The sequence below is a fragment of the Puma concolor genome, chromosome B1, assembly GCF_028749965.1.
Source record: "Puma concolor isolate L17-30 chromosome B1, mPumCon1.1.hap2, whole genome shotgun sequence".
NCBI classification, from domain to species: domain Eukaryota; kingdom Metazoa; phylum Chordata; class Mammalia; order Carnivora; family Felidae; genus Puma; species Puma concolor.
This window is the reverse complement of record NC_141670.1, coordinates 73,492,661-73,513,753: the sequence shown is the minus strand read 5'-3', so window position 1 is coordinate 73,513,753 and position 21,093 is coordinate 73,492,661. Positions and strand designations below refer to the sequence as shown.

Genomic DNA, 21,093 nt, shown 5'->3' with positions numbered 1-21,093 from the left:
ATACTGAACACTGCTTTTATAAAGCCTTGAGGATTTGTAGTGAATCAGACCCAGTTGCTGCCTGCCTTCATAGGGTTTACATTCCATTGAGAGAGATACTCAGTTATAGTTCTGGTAAACATTGTGAAGAAGTACAGGGTGTATGAGAAGATGTAGTTGGATGACCTGACCTAATCTGGGATGAGAGGATCAGCTAATAGTATATTGCATTTAGAAAGAATTTCAGCAAAATAAAATTCACTACTTTAAATTTTGTATAGCATATAGGCTTCATAGACTAAATAAAAGAGCATGGCATTTGGAGCCAGGTTTCCTGAGTCCATATCCCAGCTTCATTACTTATTTGGAAAAAGTTATTTTAACCTCTTTGTTCTTCAGTTTCCTCATCTATAAAATGGGAGTGTTAACAGTTTTTATCTCGAAGGGTAATTGTATGTATTAAATGAATTAAAATTTTAAAAGGTCCATTATAGTGCCTTTTGTATATTAAAATGTGCATATAAGTACTGAAAAATAATATTTATTCAGAAAACAAATCCAAGAGTTTCCAATCACTTATGATAATAAATATTATTAGTAATAGTAATAATAGTTAAGATTCTTTGAACACTAACCATAGGTACTATACTAAATGCCTTTACATATCATTCTGATGCCTTTTTTAGGTAAATATTACTTTAACATCTACACTTTTTTTTGGTAACAGATGAAGAAACTTGAGTCTTTAGTAGATTAAATAATTTGCCCAGGATCCCTCAGTTAGCTAAGAGGCTGTTCTTTGTAACTTCACATGATTCTAGTGAAAAACTGACCTTAGTCTAATGTTAAGCATATGATAACAGACTGAATTCGTAGGATCTTTTCGGCCAATTATGCTTCTAAAAGTTAAAATGAATGAGATAGGTCTTTGGTCCACGCTTTACTTCCTTTTCAGAGACCATTTTATCTTATCAGCCTTTCAAGCCGGTTTATTAGACGACTTGAGTGTAGTGCGGACCTCAGAAATCTCTCAAGCCTAAATGAATCATTCTAAATTACAAAGATCTTATAAACAGACCTTGTTTACAAGCTAACTTTGGGATTTTTAAGCTTACTTTAGGGTAAGCATTGACAACCAGTAGTATATGTTGTATCAAGGTGGTGGATGATAAAAATTTTTTTTTTCCATCTATCAGATGCTAGACAGAATTTCAAATAGTTTGTTTCTATCTATTTCATGGTCCCCTTGTTGCTTGGTACTCTCATTTTGTTCTCTGATTATATTCAAAACATCTAAATACATGATTCATCCATATAATTTTTCACTCCACTTATATTTAACTGTGTTTTTTCATTGTTATTTCCTTGCTTAGGAACCTACCAATGGCTTGCTGTTGTGGTACCATCAGGTCCTCTGAACTCCACATTCTCTTTTTCGGAATGTTCTAATGTTTTTCCCCATCTTACCTAACCATAGACAAATACCCTTTGTTTTGATCATCTGAATTTGCCATGCTTATTGGTACTTCCAGGCTTTTCCTAGTGTCGTTCACTCTGCTTAGAATATTCTTCTCCTTGTTTTCATTTACTTAACCTCTTACATTAAGCTTTTCTTAGACACAGTAACTGACAATTGTTACTTCTTGTTCTTCATAATATTACTCAACAGTTCAGTAATTTTTATATTACTATTTACTGTTATAAAATTTTTAATCCATCAGGATTGTAAAGCCAAGGGACTTTGTACATAAGTTTTTTTTAATTTGTTATTATTTTTCCTGCATTTAATATTTAGCATGTCGTGCTTTTCAAATAATTGAAAATGATGTACATGCTGTAAGATTAAAAGGTAATGATTCTTAGGAAAAATAAAGTTTGCCTGTGCTTTGAGCAGAAAGTAAAAAAAGATTGGAAAATAAATGAGTTGGGTAGGTACAGAACAATTACATTATGCATGGTGGTTAACAGGACACTATGGATTTATATTTCAATTAAGTAGAAATAATCAGTATCAGTTTTTAAAATGCTGATTAAATGAGTATTTCAAAATAGTGAAACCCTTAATATATAGGCTGAGTCATGTGGGTTATTTTATGTTAAAGATGTATATATTTTATTTATATGTATAAATGAAATTTGTATAGTGGAAGAATAGGAGATTATGATTGTAGTAGTATAGAATATACTAGATCATATTACATACAATTTTATACTTTTCATTGACCATTATGATAGCCTAAGTTCATTACACAAGCCACAGTTATATTTAGTGCCATCTATAGCATTTGTTAAGCCTCTACAAATGGAAAATAATTGGCAATAGCTTATTGTATGTTATTTCTAAACTCGAGGTTATAATAGCTTGCATTTCTTCATTCTTCTACACAGGTACAGACTAAGAAGATGGAGTTCTTTCAGTTTATTTTTCTAAAGGCAGGAAAAGCCCTGAAAATTGAGGTTGCTAACATAGATGCCTTATTTGGAATATACTGGAATCCTGTGCATTTAGTTATTTTCTGTTTTGAAAAGAAATGGCAGTATGCCATATCTGAGAGTCTGAAAAACAGTTCTTCATTTTGCATACCAGTTACTATAAAATTTATGTAGCATTCTTTTTCAAACTGATAACCAGTAAAATCTTCTTCAGAGATACACAGTATGCTCATATGATTAGTCTTAAGTGACTTTTAAAACTTTTCATCACATGTTTATAGAACAATTCGTATCTACAGTGTTAGGTCTTTGTGGATACAATGAAAATCAATACCTCAATTAGCAGGAGTTTTACTAGTTTATCTTTGCTGGCTTTTATTCCTACATAACAGAAGACTAAAAATAATGTATCTAATGATTGCAGTTTTATAGAAAACAGGATCCTGTCTGTGAACTTTGAGCTTTAATGTATCCTATTGACTTTCTGACATGCCTTTTCGTTTCCGTAGTTTTTCCTTGTGTCTTGATTACTGAATAATCCCTTAGCTAAATAATCACTTGTGTTATATAGCTGAAACTAAAAAAAAAAAAAAAGGAAAAAAAGAAAAAAATTCTTCTGAGGGAATTTCTTGGAATATATTTATTAACAGTCATACTTTTTCAAGGGAATGATGCTAACAAATGGCAAATTGAAGTACTAGCAGTAACCTTGTATTGACATTTACTTGAGATTCTGCTGATGGTTTTTACTTTTACTTTGAGGATTATCATCATCTCTTCTGTATATTAACAGAAATGTAATTGTCTTAGATTCACAGTTTAAATCCCAGCATTTTTCCTGTTAAATTTAACTAAAGATTAACAAAAAATTAATTGTAAAACTACAGGTGGTAGTATGCCTTATGGAAGGAAGTCTGAGTCCATATTTAGTAATAATTTCAATTAGCATCTCTACTGAAAATCACCATTATAGTTTTTAAATTACTCTGAATCATTTTTATTTTATTTTGACCATAATTGTATTATGATCGGTGGTATTATTTTTTAATCGTAACTATAAATGATCAATTTCTCATATATGTATATCACTATATACACAAATGGTAACTGTTGTGATTTCCCTCCTTTTTTAACTTTATAAGTTATTACATTATGTACAAACAAAAAAGTCCATAAATTGTGACTGTGAGCTTTGTGATTTACCACAGAGGGACCTTGTCTGTTTAACTACCAGATGAAGACATAAAACATCAACACCCCAAAAGGTTCCTTTGTTTGTAGCCCCACCCACACATTACCTTCTCTCTTCCCAAAGGAAACCATCCTTCTCTCTTCTGTGTTTTTGAAATTTATACAACATTTTACATACTTTTTGTCTGGCTTCTTTCAACATTATGAATAAAGATTGGTCGATGTGGCAGTACTGTTCATTCACTCTCACGGATTCCAGTATTCCATCAAAATGTTAGGATTTATTTGCTATTTCTTTTTTTTTAATGTTTATTTATTTTTGAGATAAAGACAGAGCACGACCAGGGGAGAGGCAGAGAGAGAGGGAGACACAGAATCCAAAGCAGGCTCCAGACTGTGATCTGTCAGCACAGAGCCTGACATGGGGCTTGAACTCACAAACTGTGAGATCATGACCTGAGCTGAAGTCAGATGCTTAACCAACTGAGCCACCCAGATGCTATTTCTTTTGTTGGTAGAAGTTTGAGGTGCTTTCAGTTTGGGCTATTTGAATAACGATGCTGTGAAGATTGTTTTGTTTTGTTTACAATTTTTTACATGTTTATTTTAGAGAGAGTGCAAGCAGGGGAGGGGCAGAGAGAGAGGGGGACAGAGGTTCTGAAGCAGGCTCTGTGCTGAGAGCAGAGAGCCTGATGTTGATGTCGGGGTCAAACTCAAGAACAGTGAGGTCATGACCTGAGCCGAAGTCAGATGCTTAACTGACTGAGCCACCCAGGTGCCCTTGTGAAGATTCTTGCATACGTTCCTGTTGAATACATCGGAGTAAAAGTGGGTCATATTTTTAAAACTTTAGTAAATAATGCCAGCTTTTCAAAGTGATTATATAAATTTACATTTCACAAGCAGTATATGGGGTTTTGGTTGTCCCACACTTTTGCCAACACTTGGTCTTTTAGTTTTTGAAAATTTTGAACATTCTGGTTAGTATATATTACTATCTCATTGAGATTATAACTTTTATATCACTGTTTACTAATAATATTGAACATCTTTTAATAAGATAATAGGGCATTAAGGTATCCTCTTGATGAAAATGTCTTATTTTAAGTCTCTTTTCTCTGTATTATATTGGGTTGTTTGTTTTTTTCTTTATTAAGATACAAGCCCTTGTCGGATACATATTTTACAAATACCTTTGACGTTGGTGGCCTGAGCTAGGAGAGAGAAAAGCCATTTTCACTCAGTTTTGGTTCCCTGCCTGAGGTGCTGACCCAGTTTGTTGTCAAAAGAGTCGGTCAGAATATACAGATCCTATAGGGTTGTGTCATCCTCTCTTAGTCATTTTTACTAATTCTAGTTAGCCCTAGCTTGCTTTTATAACTTCCATGGCTTTGCTTGATCTACTTATTTTTTCTCATCAAGACATTGCAGCATTTTAGCCAGGCAGTACTTAACTCATTTGTTAGGAAAATCAAGATGTGGCTAAAGATCAGAGGCTCAATAGCAAGCTGGGTTGTAGCAGTGATGTCAGTCCATTGATTGTCTTTAGAGAGTGAAGGATGGAAAAAACAAATTCTTACTGATCAGACAAACATGATCTGCTAAAGACACGTGCTTTTGTAGAACTTACTATCTGGTGTTTTTCTGGGAAAAAAACCGTAACTGCTTTATTTGAAACAAAATATGCTGCATTTGAAAATAAATACCTTCTTCTACTGTGTGGCTTGCCTTTCTACTCTATTCATGGTATATACTTTGAAAAATAAAGAAGTTCTTACTGTTAGTATGTTCAATTTATCAATCTTTTAAACTTAGTAGTTTCTGTCCTGCTTAAGAAAACTTTGCTTACCTCAAATTCATGAAATATTTTCTTATATTTTAGAAAAATTTTTTTTAATTTTTCATGTTTATTTACTTTTGAGAGAGGGACAGAGTGTGAGCGGGGAAGGGGCAGAGAAAGGGAGACACAGGGTCCAAAGCGGGCTCCAGGCTCCGAGCTGTCAGCACAGAGCCCGACGCGGGGCTCGAACTCACGAACCATGAGATCATGATCTGAGCCGAAGTCGGATGCTCAACTGACTGAGCCACCCAGGTGCCCCTTAGAAATTTTTTATCCTTTAAATTTAGTGTGAAGTATGTGTTCAAGTTTTATTTTGCCTTCATATGTATAATCATTTACACAGCACTATTTATTGAAAAGACTACTCTTTTCCTGTTGCTTTGCAATGCCATCATTAGTGTAAATCAAGTATGTTATGTATATGTGTGTGTATGTACACTCATGCACACCTATCTACACATACATGCCTTATTCTGGATTCTGTATTCCATTGATCTAATTTAATTTACTACATTGTTTTGGTTACATTACTGTGAAAAGTCTTAATATGTGGTATAGAGAGTATCTTTATCCTTTCTTTTCCCCTCAGTTACCTTGGCTCTTCTCAGCCCTTATATTTCCATATGAACTTTACAATTAGATTGTAAATTTATACACAGTTTATACCAAAAAGAAGTCTTACTGGGACTCTGGTTAAAATTTAATTGCTTCTATATAGATCAATTTGCAAAGAAATGACATTTTATAGTATTGGAACTTCTGATCCATGAACATGATAGATCTCTCCATTTATTTAGGCTTTCTTTAATTTCTCCAAACATTCAATAATTTACCGTGTAAATTTCTCCTACATCTTTAATTAGATTTATTTGTAGGTATTTAATGTTTTCCAATGCCATTGTAAAAGGTGCTTTTTAATTTTGATATCTGATTGTTCCTGTTTGTATAAATACAATTTATTTTTTTTTGTGTTGAATAAAACTATTTGATTCTAATGGTTTGATCCTACATTATTTAAAATTTTCTACCTATACAGTCATGTCAGTTGCAAATGATGAACTTTTTCCTTCCTTTCTATCCTTAAACTTCTCTTTTTTCTCTTGCCTTATTGCACTGGCTAGAACCGCTTGTCCAGCATTGAATACAAATGATGATAGAAGGTTTCCTTTTAAACTTTCAATATTTCTTCATTAAGGTATGATGTTTGTTGTAGCTTTTATTTTATTATTATTTTTATTAAAATTTTTTTTGATGTTTATTTTTGAGAAAGAGAGACAGAGCACGAGTGGGGAAGGGGCAGAGAGAGAGGGACACCTGGAATCCAAAACAGGCTCCAGGCTCTGGACTCAACACAAGCCCTGTGGGGTTTGAACTAGCGAACTAGGAGATCATGACCTGAGCTGAACTGAGCTCGGACACATAGCTGACTGAGCCACCCAGGCGCCCCTGTTGTAGCCTTTATTAATAGAAGCCCTTTGTTACATTAAGGACATTTCCTTCTATTCCTAGTTTGTTAAGAGTTCTTTTATCAAGGATGAGTTGTGTGATGAATTTTATCAAATGCTTTTTTGCATCTACTTAATTACATTATTTTTATCTCTTATTCATTTAATGTAGTGAATTGCATGGATGTTTCAATGTAACATCAACCCTGTATTTCTGAAATAGATGCAGTTTGGTAATCATACATTGTCCTTTTAATGTACTGCTAAATTTCATTTTTGATATTTAGGATTTTTACATCTGTGTTCATTAATGAGATTGGCCCAGACCTTTCCTCCTAAAAATAGGAAGTTTTTTTTCTCTTTGATCTTAGTTTAGAGTTTTCAGCCTTTCTGTTATTGCAATATATGTATATTAAGGCTACAAATTTCCCTCATAAAGTATGGTTATAGCTACATCAGTTATGTTTTGCTGCATTTTATTTTTATAATTTAAAAAAAAAATTTTTTTTTTAATGTTTGTTTGAGACAGAGAGAGAGCATGAACGGGGGAGGGTCAGAGAGAGAGGGAGACACAGAATCGGAAGCAGGCTCCAGGCTCTGAGCTGTCAGCACAGAGCCCGACGCGGGGCTCGAACTCACGGACCGTGAGATCATGACCTGAGCCGAAGTCGGACGCTTAACCGACTGAGCCACCCAGGTGCCCCTATAATTTTTTTCAAAATATTTTATTTTGATTTTTTCTTGAACATGGGTATAAAATTCTAAATACATGGAATTTTTGTAGTTACATATATATGTATGTAAACTCCAACATCCACCCTTATTGAAATCTAATACTAATTAATGCTTTTACCACATTCTAGGCAATGTAAGAATCTTCATATTTCTTCTTTCAGTTTGTATAGTGTCTTGGTATTTCCATATGTTTTAAATTTGTATATTTTAACCACTGCATACCTAATTATAATTGCTTTTTGTTAATATACATTTGTATTCATTTACCACTTACATATTTATCATTTCCTTTACTCTTCATTTCCTGTTAAATCTCTAAATTTCTATGATTGTTTCTTTATATTCTGCCCAAAGAACATTCATTATATTTCCTTTGGTGTGGATATGCTTATGACAGATTATCTCAGTTTTATTTACCTGAATATGTCTATATGTCTGTGATTTACGTACCTTTTCATTTATGTAAATTGTTATGTGCTGTCAAACCGTATATACAGGTATGGGTATTATACGTACATATATATATATATATATATATATATATATATATATATATATATCCACACACATTTTTTTTTTAGATCAGTTATTTCCTTTAGCCCTTTGAAGTTACAATTCCACTCACTGTCTTCTGGCTTCCATGGTTTCTGTTGAGAAGTCAGTGGTAATTTACTTACTGCTCCTTTTAACCATAAACCCTTCCTATCCCTGGGAAAATTTTAATATTTTCTCTTTGTGATTTTTGGAAGTGTCATGGTGATGGACTTACATATTGTTTTCTTGGTCTTTATCTTAACTGAGACCCTTCACCACTTCTGAAATCTGTAGATTAATGTTAATCATTTGTTTTAGAAAGTTCTAAGTTAATCTGTTTTCAAATACTGCTTTTGTCTCATTTTTTCTTCCTTTTTATAATGGTATTCCAATTACACCTATGTTAGATCTCTTTAGTGTATCCCATGTATGTATTCTACATTTTTCATTGTTTTGTATGGTTAGTCTGTGTATTTTCTTCAGACCTTTTGTTTGGTTCATGAATTTTTTTTTTTTTTTTTGTAATCTGTGTCTAACATGCCGATAAAACCATTTATTTGGATTTATTTCTCAGTTCTAGAATTTCATTTGACTCTTTATGCTTTGTATTTTTTCTTCAAAATTTTCAGTCTTTTATTTCCTTTAGCATGTTAGGCATAGTTATTAATATTCAGTTCTGAAAACTTTATATTCCCTGTAGATCAGTTACAGTTAACTGTTGTTTCTGTTGGTTTTAGGTCACATTGTTTTATCTTTGTATGACTGATTATTTTTGATTGAATGTCAGATATTGTCTATGAAAAATATAGAGGTAATTTGAAAGCTAGCATGTTGTTACGTTTACTCAGAGAAGATTTATTTTGCTTCAGAAAGATGGCCAAGGGACTGGCAATCCCAGATTGCCTTAATCCAGGCAGGGATTGGGAAGAATTGAAGTTGAATTTAGTCTCTTTAAAAGTTGGTCTACTTCTAGTTCAGTTTTATTCAGATTCCAGGCATGCCTTATCACTAGCTCCGCAGCTCTAATTTTGCCCTTTTAAAAGCCACGGAAATTTGTCTGTCTCCTGTTATCTTCCCTTGTCTGTCAGATCCCTCTTGAGTTGGTCAGTCCTTCTAGGGGAAACACACCTCCAAAAGATGTGTAAACCACTTTGGGTTTCCTTCTTATCCAAGATTATGGTCCCATAATTCTTCACTGTCTTTCTTGGTCCTTCTCAGTGCTTTCAGATGGATATTTTTGCTTTCAATAATTACCTACATTTTCTAATTCTCACCAGGAGGGTTGATTGAAGTTACCTAATTTCATCATATAAAAATCAAGAAAATATTGTGAATTTTTTTTCTGCTGAGTACTCTTTAAGAAGGCTATTTAAAAATCTGTCATTCTGTGTGGATCATCAAACATTTTCATTTGTTCATACTTTTTTGCACAGTATCTTAGCATGGAGTTGGATGTACATCCCTACCAGAAAACTTTAAGGGATATAAAGAGATAACCACTAAAATGTATGAATGTCCAAAGTTGTACTATAGAGATATGGTTACATTAGGCTTGAAGTAGATAAAGTTTAGCTGTTAATAACATTTTTTTAAGCTTAGTATTATTTTGGCCATCTATGTCTTTTTAAGACCGAAGGAAAGGATTTTCATATTTTTCACATTTGTTTAGGTTCTTTGGCTATCTACTTACCAGAAGTTAGGCAGTCTTATTTGTTTTTAGTCCTTTATTTTATTAGTAGAGTAGTATTTCTTGGAAAAACCAACTAATAAGGACTTAATTTGTATAGGAAGATTTTTTTTTTTTTTGGTAATGTATTAAAACTCAGACTTTTTGTTCAGAATACCTTTCTCTTTGTTCATCTTTGCAGAAATTCAGAAATTGTTTGTCACTTGTTTCTTTTGTTCTCTAATTTTATTTTCCTATTTACTGATCAGAAGGTTTTGAACTAAAGTTATCAAGGATTCCATGCACTTCCAAGATTAGGGATAACTAAAGACTCCATTCTTTTCTGTCTTCACTGCTTACAGACAGGGAACACAGTCTCTTCAGCCTGGACCTATATAGAAGAATTTGGAGAAAATAAACAGGTAAGAAAAAGTCTTTAGGAATGTTAAGTGATATATTTAGTTTTCAGAAAGTCAGTTACAAGTTATTCTTACGGTTGTAAGAAGATATATTTTAAATTGTCGAATGAAAGCTTGTGAAATATTTTGATTATGATAGCTTTATTTAATTATAGATTCATTAAGCAGAGTTTTAAAAAGTTAAACTAGTTTCCATATTTCAGGTCTTCTTAAAGCTTATAAACATACTAGTGTAACATTTTGAACCACCAAACAGGATAAACAGTATTTTAATGTAGATGTAGTGGGAGTGAATGTAATATGTAGATTATTCAGCATTTCTCAAACTTCTCTGAAGAATTTTTATCTATATTTTTGAACTAATAAAACCAAAATTATTTTTGATACCATTTAGAATAAAAGTTATGTTTACTAGGATTCACTCTTTAGTTTTTCCAACATTCTGTTGAGAAGGAGAAGTTTTAGTAGGTTGTTAAAGGTGGTTTATAGTTTGAATAATGACTACCATTCAGACCATTCAGACTCCTTTTCCCATGTTGAGGCAAAAAGAATGTTGTTGTTCCCTGAGCAGAATCCATGTACTAGTTCTGTGTTTTTGAGTAAGGTATTTCATCGTTCTGTGCCTTAATTTCCTGGTTGTTAAAGAAGAAAATAATAGTACTTATTGTAAGGCTATTATAAAGATTAAGGTAGTGCTGATGTTGTAGAGTTATTTTTGGCACTTAGTAAGTACTCAAGTATAACTTCCTAATAGAATTCACACTTCAGGTATAAGGAAATCTATTTATTATGCTTGAGGCGTATAACTTTATTTTTATAGATCTTAACATATAAATTCAAGTATGTGTTGCTATTCTCAGAAATACCTTTTCTTAAAAGTTTTTGTAGTTCAAATTTTGAATGATGAGGACTAATTTTACTGATAGAAATGAAACTTGAAAAGAGTTGCTATCTTTCCTAAGGCTTTTTTTCTTCTCTTTACTTTTGCCTAGATAGTTTTTCTAGGGAACTGCAGTTTTTGAGCCATACTGAAGCCTAGGTAAACTGTAGCTCAGATCATAATTTTCTGTCTTATCAGTTCCTTTTCTGTTAATCTTTTCCAAATGGTTTAGAAATGGTCATTAAAAAGAATTTGACATAATCTATTAAACAGAGGTAGCAAACTGGAAGCTCCAGATATGGTTTGGTCTCCTTCGTTTTTTGCAAGGAAAGCAGCTTGGTTTAATTTCAGTACAAATAGCTAGACTCCTATTTTACATTTGGTCCTCTTTGAGTTCTCTGTTTGTTTGTTACATTTTAGCCCCTGAGGGCATTTGAATTTGTGATCACTGTGTTTAACATAGTTCAAGAATTTTTCTGTTTTGCTTTCACTGTTTTCCTATCACATATTGGCCCCATTAAAAGTTCTTCCCAAAGTGATTTGCAAAGTTGTTCAGTGAGATGACTTTCTAAGGTCAGACAAATTTGAGAAAAACTGTGTACTATATACTGCCCTTGGAAAAATCATAATGCTTTTAGCATGTTGAAAATCATTGTAGGGGCGCCTGGGTGGCGCAGTCGGTTAAGCGTCGACTTCAGCCAGGTCACGATCTCGCGGTCCGTGAGTTCGAGCCCCACATCGGGCTCTGGGCTGATGGCTCAGAGCCTGGAGCCTGTTTCTGATTCTGTGTCTCCCTCTCTCTCTGCTCCTCCCCCGTTCATGCTCTGTCTCTCTCTGTCCCAAAAATAAATAAACGTTGAAAAAAAAAAAAATTAAAAAAAAAAAAAAAAAAGAAAATCATTGTAGTAGCAATCTGTGTAAGTGTTAAATCCATTTTGACTAAATTTTTTTCAAGATTTTATTTGGCTAAGGGATTCTTATTTTGAAGTCTTTGAATTGTATGGGGATATAGGTTATGAAACCCTGAAACTAACTCAAAGAAATGCTTGGGTTTTGTTTATAACCTTATTGAGGTATAATTTACATACAATAAAATGCACATTTAAAGTGTACACTTTGGTCAGTTTTGATTTATGTCTACATCTGTGAAATGATATCATAATCAAGAAACAAACATTTCTGACATCCCTAATGTAACGTTCTCCTTCGGCCTTCTTTCCCAGGTGACCTGATTGCTGGCACTGTATATTATTAGTGTGCTTTTGCTAGAATTTCAAACCTTTGTTTTTGAAAGTTTAAGTTACAATCTTTAGATAATTTGGAATGAAACAGTTTTAATTTCTTAAAAATAAAATTACAGATATCTGACAATTATGTTTATGTAAATTGTAATGTGCTGTCAAAAGTTTCACAGTAAGAATTTGAAACCCAAATTATTCTTTCAAAATTACATGGGAAAGCAACCTTGTGAATTAAAAAAAAAATTACTTGAATTAAAAACAAAAGCAGATGATTTTTACCCTACCCCAAAATTGAATCTGAGAAATATAATTACTCTAGTAAAAACAGAGAACTAACAAACTTATACTTTATAAGAAAGGAGTTAGAGATAATAACTTTCATTCTTATCCAGCTGCCATTACTAAGATTAGCATTCTCAAAGCCTCCTAAAAATCCTCTTAAAACAGAAGAACTGACCTAAGTTACTCTGTGAACCTAGTCTTTCTTAGAAAAAAACATTGGTCACTTCATGTTTCCTCTTGCTCTTTGCTGTCAGTCGCCTATAGCAAAAATTAAGTAGAGGATAAAAATAGGGTTTTTTGGTCAGAATTTAATTGTAATAAGGAAAGTAAATGAGGTAAAAATGCCAGTAAATCTGATAATAACTGTTGTATTGATAATATTAATAACTCATGTAGTAGCCAAAAGTATTACTTCAAAATTTCTAGTTAATGACTTTTAAGTATGTCATAGGCTAAAAGTTGTTTGATAATTAGCAATTTTGAAAATTCCTTCCTCTGCTTCATAGTTAGCTCTTGATATTTTTTACTAGTATGGAGAGTACAAAATAATGATAAATGTTATTTACATTATAATATAGTATTTAAAATCTCTGTTTGAACCCAGTCATGTTTTTGTGTTGCGGTATGTACAATCCTGTTAAAAAAACGCTTTGGCAGCTAGAGTACAGTGAAAGAAAATAACGGAGTCATTTCAGTTATGGCTGTTTGAATGTTAGAAATTGAAATAATAAAATGGTGACGTGAGGGAATTTTTAAAGACATTTTAATAAAGATCCCAAAGAAATCTAAAGAAGTGATTCAAATATGTATTAAAGGTAGGGATATGTGTTAAAGGCATGGGAAATGCATTTTATAGATCAAAGTAATCAGGTGGTTCATTCTCATTCATTGCTTTTGGGAGGGTAAAACAGTATAGCTTTCTTGGAAAACAGTTTGGCAGTACCTAAAAAAGTTAAACATAAAATGACCATTTGATGGGGCACCTGGGTAGTTCAGTCAGTTGAGCTCCCAACTCTTGATTTTGGCTCAGGCCATGATCTCATGGTGGTGAGGTTGAGCCCCACGTTGGGCTCTGTGCTGACAGTGCAGAGCCTTCTTGGGAATTTTGCTCTCCCCCTCTCTCTGTCCCTATCCCTGTTCCTGTGTGCACACTGTGCTCTCTCCCTTTCTCTCTCTCTCTCACACACTCAAAATAAATAAATAAATAAACATTGGAAAAATTACCATATGAGCCAGCATATCCCATTTCTAGTTATTTACTCCAGAGAATGGAAAACATGTGTCCATACAAAATTTTGTACACATTATTCCTTAGCAGCATTATTCATAACAGCCAACAGGTAGAAACAAAGCAAATGTCCGTTGACTGATTGGATAAACAAAATGTGGTATGTTCACGCAAGAGATACAAAAATGAATGAAGTTTTCATATATACTACAACATGGATGAACCTTGAAAACGTTATGTGAAGAAGTCAGTTAAAAAAAGATGATATGAATTGTATGATCCCATTTATATCAAAAATCCAGAATAGGCAAATCAATAGAAACAGAAAAATTAGTGGTTGCTAGGCCTGGGGGAGAGATTGGGGGGGGGGTGACTGCTAATAGGTACAGTTTTTGTTTAAGGTGATGAAAATCACCTTAAGGTGAGAAAGGATAGTGGTGTCGGTTGCACAACTTCGTGAATGTTTTAAAAAACACTGAATTGTACACCTAAAAAGGGTACATCAGAAAGAGGGAGTGGATGTGAAGGTAGAACTCAAATAGTTAACAAGGAGAAGAAAAAAACAATTATGAGGAATATACTTATTAACGGAAAATTGAAGAGTGTGGTCAGAAACGAACTAAAAGAAAAAGCCAAAATAAGTATATAAGAAGACACTTTCATTGAACACAACTTAAGGTCTCTATTAAGGAATTCCTCCCTCTTTATATGAAGCAGAAAAGCAGAGAATCCATGGTGTTTGCTCAAGATGTGTAAGACAATCAAAAACAAACAAAAAAACTAGACACAAATGGAGTAAAGCAGTTTACGTCCATTGCATAGATTTTCACTGAGAAATGTATTGGTGGTATTCATCTCTTGTGTTGGACAGAGAAATGTAGTAGACCAACTTACATCGCTTACAAAAGTGGGATTGACAAGTAGGTGGTGAATGTGCCGCCAGTCTCTGCACTTGCTCCCGTGTCAGTGGCACAACAGTTACTAACTATACACTTTCCTGCTCATTCTAGACTCAGCTTCCAAATCATTTGGAATTTGGGATCCTTTTAGCCATACTACTTGATTAGAATTGGCACGTAAGGTTAAGCCTATATGCTAATCTTAATATAGATCAAAGTTATTCTGTGAAAATGTTTATATTCATTCAAGATATAAATACAGAATTCTAGAGGATTTGATCAAAATGCTATCTCTGTATTAGAGCAAGTTATTCTCACACATTTTTTTCTTTTGTAAAAGGGCCTTTTCTTCAAATGAAATTATTAGATAACATGTAGCACATAAAACAAGGGAATGCAGAGCTGTGTGGGTTGAAATGCAAGTGTCGGGCTGGGCAGGTGCAAGCTGCAGCCAGGTAGCTTAGCGCACCATCTACTATATTTCTGTTCCCCTAGCCATGACAACCTCTTGATATACTTTCCTCAAGACTGCCAGAGTGAAAAAGTTTGGTCAAGTAGAGTAGTTTCCTAGGAATTAGGAGGCCTAATTTTTAACTTGTTTTTCTTCAACACTGGGAATATTGAACAGTCACTTAATCAACCGTCTTTTGTCTGTGTCATTTTTCAGTGAAAAGAGGTGGTTGGAGTTAGAGGCTACTGAGGACTCAACCGATCCCTGGTTTATGATATTGAATTAGAGAATTTGATTAGTTAAAAACTTTATTAATAATAATCAACAATAGAAAGTCAAACCAATAAAAATGAACAAAAGGCTTGGATACATATCTTACTAAAGAACATATTCAAATGGGCACTGAATACATTATTAATCACAAGGGAAATCCAAATTAAAACCAAAATGAGATACCATTTCACACTACTGGAATAGTTCTGATTAAAAACTCTAGCAATAAATACCAAATGTTGGTGAAGATGTGGGGCAGCCCGAGCTCTCATAGTTTACTGGTGTGAATGTAAAATGGTCACACCATGGAGAATGGTGCAGCAGTATCTATTTGCCCTATGATCCAATAATTTTAATCCCAGTTATTTACCCAAAATAAATGAAAACATATATCCACAAAAAGAATTGTGGAAGAATGCTCATAGTAGCTTTATTCGTAATAAGAGTTTAGAAACAGCTCAAATATTTATCTGTCAACAGGTAAATGGATAAAAAACATGGTATATACATACAACAGTACTGATGAACAATAAAAAAGGAATAAACTACTGACATACATGACATACATGGACGAATCTTAGAAATTATATTGAGAGAAAGAAGCTGGACATAAAAAGAACTTAAAAAATACATTTTATGTGAAGTTTAAGGATAGGTAAATCTGAGCTATAGTGAGAAATCAGAAAGTGGTTGCCTCCAACAGAAGGGCTATTGATTGAAAGGGAGCACAGGGAGCTTCTGGATTGGTGGATATGTGTTAGATCTTGTTTTAGGTATTGTTTGCATAAGTTTATACAATTATCAACACTCATTGAAATGAACACATAGGATGTATGAATTTTATTGTATGTAAATTGTACCTTAATTTAAAAAGAATATTAAGACAGTTGAGTAATTCTGAGTGTAAAACTCGTATCATTCCCTTCAGAAAGGGAAAGGGGAGTGTAGATCCCAGTCTGAGGCAGAAACTGTGGGATTGAAGAGCTAAGGATGTTCATTGGGAAACAAAACCAGGGATGGGCAAGTTAAGTATGTGGTAGGAATTTTGACTCACTTATTAATTTGTTATTTTATAAAAGTCAGTGATTCTTTCTGATTTTTATTTTCTGTGATATATATTGTGTGTTAGAGCTAAGGAAAACATGACTTATCTAGGTTTATGTCACTAGTTACTATTTGATAATGTGTTTTCTAATCACCCAGATGTGTTTTTCTGAATATGTTTTGATTCTTATATTGCAATAAAATTTATTTTTGAAATGCTTGTAAAATCTTAACAAACATTGAAGCTTTCATTTCTTAAGCTTTGTAGTATCAGGGGGAAATTTTTTTTTTCTTGGTTTATCCTATATGAATAAAGTCTTCAGAATCAACATTTAATTTTGTACTTTAGTCTCTTTAGAAATGTGAGAAGACCACAGCTGATTAGTGTGTTTTTACCTAGGAGACCATTAGGAATGCCCATTTTCAGACCTAAGTACTATGCCAGTAGCCAATTGCCTGGCTGTCTTCTTTGTGAAATGATTTCCTGAAGATACCTCTTTTATTTATATTTCAGTGAATAGGCTGCATTAACTGTTGCACGGATGTCAGCCCCAAGTGAAAGTAATTTCTCTGAAAACTACATTTTCCCTGAGAAGTCTAACAGTTAAAAGATCTGTTTTTCTAAATCATATTGTCTGTGACTGCATTGTTAAAAATTGAAAGAGCTAGTTGTATTGTAGATACATGGCTAATAAGGAATTGACTATATTTGTGTAATAATCTTTAGGAGGAGAGAATCAGAACTTTTTTTTTAAGCAATTGAGTTATAGGAGCATTAAGGTTTCTGTCAATACTAAATACCATACCCTTCAGGCAAAGTGGATCCTTTAAGAGAAGAAAAATAATTCTGTGATACCTACTTATCCTACTTTGGATATTAGAAAAGCAAATGGTATCAGAGTAACTCTTTATCCAATTTCAAAATGCTGAAAGTATTTTGAACTGGATATTTTTAATGTATTTTTCTTCTTGGAACAGACTGCTTTTATTAATCTTATGGGTACCATTAATAAAAAATAAAAAGATTATAAAATTAATAAAGTTAGAGTTTTATGGTGCTAGAAATTAAACCTATCTTTAACTGATTTTTATTTTTTCCATTTTTTTTAACTAGGTCCTTACTGATGTTGCTTGAGCTTACTCTCCTGCAGTTGGTCTCATTCCTGTTGGCTAAATATTAAGTCCCATGACAACATTCAGTTAATGCTCAGTGTTTTAGGCCTCATCTATAATACCAGGAAAATATAGAAAAAAAACCTTATTTGTACACTGGAGTACCTAATTCCTTTTCTTTCCTTCCTAGAAACACCATGACTTTTATAAATAATCATTTTATAGTCATTGTCAGACCCTTGGCTTCTACTACCCTAAAGAACATAGTTGAGTTTTTGGAAAGTACAGGATTTACCAATTTGGTCTTTAATATTCATAAACATAAACATTATAATTAATGAAGCAGGAAATTATTGGTGCATAAGATGAATGTTTATTGTGGAATAGTAATATTTCAAATATAATTGGTTTTTAAAAAAATAATTTGGTTTTAATTTTTGGGTTTTTCTATACTATAAGTTGATAATGGTTTCTTGAAGTTAATTTTATAAACATGATTCATTTTATTGTTTTATGGTACAAGTAGGAACTCTAATGTTAAATTGGTGTATTGAGTTATACAAACATTTATATTAGTATTTAAATAATGAAATATTGGTCAGTTAGTTTACACCAAATGTTTTTGCAGTCCAGGGGAGAATGCTTCATCTGGTTTGATGCCTAATACAGTTTCAAGAAAAAGTAAGCAAATATGAATTTGCTGTTTTTTATCTTTTCTCCATGGACTACCTCTTAGCATCAGAACCAAATTTAAAAGGAGCTTCATTGTGGAGCAAGAGAAATCAAAGGTTCTCTTTTTTTTTTTTCTGTGATCAAAAAGACACAAAGCTTATAATTGAAAGATATGTAAGAAAAAGATATCCAAGAATGCATTCTAGTAATATCTCTGAAGTGCTGAGTCAGTGAAAGAAACGTAATACTGGCTGATAAAACTATCAGAACTTGCAATGCAGTGAATGCTCAGTCTTTACCAGCAAAATAGTATTAGTAGGATTTCAGATGTTAGGACATTATGTTAAACTGTGATTATAGTTTTAACGCTTTGTCTCTTTGAATTAAATTTGTATCCATAAAGATGTGCAGCATAATTGTTCATGTATTTATTTACAGACTACAATTTCCGTCGCAGCTCAATAAATAGTCTTTCCCCTGTTAGTGCTACCCTCTCTTCTGCGACTCCCAGCGTGCTTCCTTATACTTCAAGGCCTTATTCTTATCCAAGCTATCCCTTGTCACCAACAATATCACTTGCTAATGGCAGCCATGTTGGACAGCGACTATATATCTCCAATCAGGCCTCATTCTTCTGAAGAAGATATTGTAAACATGAGTATGAAAGTTTCTTTGTAAAGCATGCAAACTAAAATACTTTAGTTTCATTTTAGAATCGGGTTTACACATTTGGTTTTAAAATGATAAATATATATTTATTTCAACATAGGAAACATCAACCGTAATTCTGAATAACCTACAGTTCTAGAACTTATAAAAATGCTAAGTTTAAAAAGTTATTCAGTGGTTACCCTTGATAAAGGTATAGCAAACTGCTATTCTTTTTAAACTTTTGGGATTTTAAATACTTCTAATTCCTGAGTGGGAAATAGAACCCAGTAGTTTATGTTAAATTTTTGCATAATAATTTTGCTAACTAGCATTTCACAAATATTTAAGCACTTGCAGAGAATGGTTATACTAGATTTGATTACCAAGGATCACTATCTATATTAGAGATTATACGAATTGTTTAACTAGAAGCATCTAGCTATTATGTAGAAAGTAATGAAGGGACAAAAGATTAAGATGCAAATTTTATGCAGTACCAAGAAAAAGTAGTATACCATTGTGGTCCTTGAAAACAACTATAAATATTTTAGTTAATTATTTGTTATAGTAATAAATTATAATTTTGCTGTTAATGTATTTCAGGTTTTTATAGTTATGCTTCTTTTGTTTTTGACATTCACTATATAGTTGTTTGAATAATAAGTGTTAATGGTTTTTTAATGTTGAAATCATGTGTTGTTTAATTTTTGTACTTGAATTCAAATTCTTTGACATTAAATATGTGATGCTTCTAATATGCATGTGTTTTATTTTTGTTTATTAGTAAGCACAAAAAAATTAGCTCTCACAATCACTTTGAGCTTTTCATGGGACCAAAGCAAAAGATATTGCATACACAAGATTGTTAGTTTGATGAAACACAGTAACCAAAATCGTTTTCGGGAGCCAATTGAAATATTTTGTTGGTAAAACCAGTGAAGTTTCCTTCTTTTACTTAATTAATACTTAATGAATCTGGTCATTTTGAGAGTTTAATGGTTTGGTAAGGTATATTTATAATGAATTTCTTTTCAAAAAATTTTTTTTAATGTTTATTATTTATCTTAGAGAGAGAGAGTGTGGGAGCATGGGAGGGGCAGAGAGAGAGAGAGAGACATACAGAATCTGAAGTGGGCTCCAGGCTCCTAGTTGTCAGCACAGATCCCAACGTGGGGCTCAAATCCATGGACCATGACATCATGACCTGAACTAAAGTCAGACACTTAACCAACTGAGTCACCCAGGTGCCCCTATAATGAATTTCTAATGATGGTTTACATAATTGAAAATGAAATAAAAATTTTTCTGCTCTTAGATACCAACTGTTAACTCTGTTGATTAACTCATTCTATAGCTGCAGAGGACATGGAATTTGCATACACAGAATATGAAATAGTTGTAGATAATTTCTTCTACTAGCTTAAAGTTTCTAGCGGAAGTTATATGGAAGGTTGCCTGGGTAGCTCAGTCCGTTAAGCGACCAACTCTTGATTTTGGCTCAGGTCATGATTTCGTGGTTCATGAGTTTGAGGCCCGCTGTTGGGCTCTGTGCTGACAGTGTGGACCCTGCTTGGGATTCTCTGTCTCCTTCTCTCCCTGCCCCTCCCCTGCTCACTCCCTCTCACTCTCTCAAATAAGTAAACATTTAAAAAAAATAAAGAGGTTATGTGGAGAGTAAATTACAGTTGACCCTTGAACAGCACAGATTTGAACTGGGCAGATTCACTTACACAAGGATTTTTTATACAGTACAGTACTGTAAATGTATTTTCTCTTCCTTATGATTTTTTTCTTTCCTCTAGCTTACTTTAGTGTAAGAATATAGTGTATAATACATGTAATACATGTGTGTTAGTAGACTTTATATTACTGGTAAGGCTTCAGATAACAGTAGGCTCTTAGTTAAGTTTTGAGGGAGTCAAAGCTTATATGTGGAGTTTCAACTATGTGTGTGTTGGGGGGGCGGTTGGCACTCCTAACCTCCCATGTTTTTCAGGGGTCAACTTTAGTCTCATTTTTCTCACACTCTGTATAGAAGGCTCATTCCATATAACCATATGCAATACTTTCCAGGTTATTGCTTTAGATTTTCTAATTTAAATGAACATAGATACTAA

The 21,093-nt window shown here is 33.0% G+C and overlaps 1 protein-coding gene across 5 annotated transcripts in view; it reads left to right on the top strand.

Moving 5' to 3' along the window:
* RBM46 (RNA binding motif protein 46) overlaps positions 1–19,731 on the top strand; it is a 49,835-nt gene extending 30,104 nt beyond the window's left edge. For 2 of the 5 annotated variants that reach the window (XM_025921956.2, XM_086704033.1), the window contains exon 5: positions 18,764–19,731. In XM_025921956.2, coding sequence (XP_025777741.1) covers positions 18,764–18,963 — 200 coding nt within the window. In that variant the 3' untranslated portion in view covers positions 18,964–19,731. Of the gene's footprint in view, positions 1–6,564; positions 6,639–10,185; positions 10,246–17,654 lie in introns of all 5 variants that reach the window. The other 3 variants (XR_015250166.1, XM_086704035.1, XM_086704034.1) reach the window with 3 other exon arrangements.
* The last annotated feature ends 1,362 nt before the right edge of the window (positions 19,732–21,093 follow it).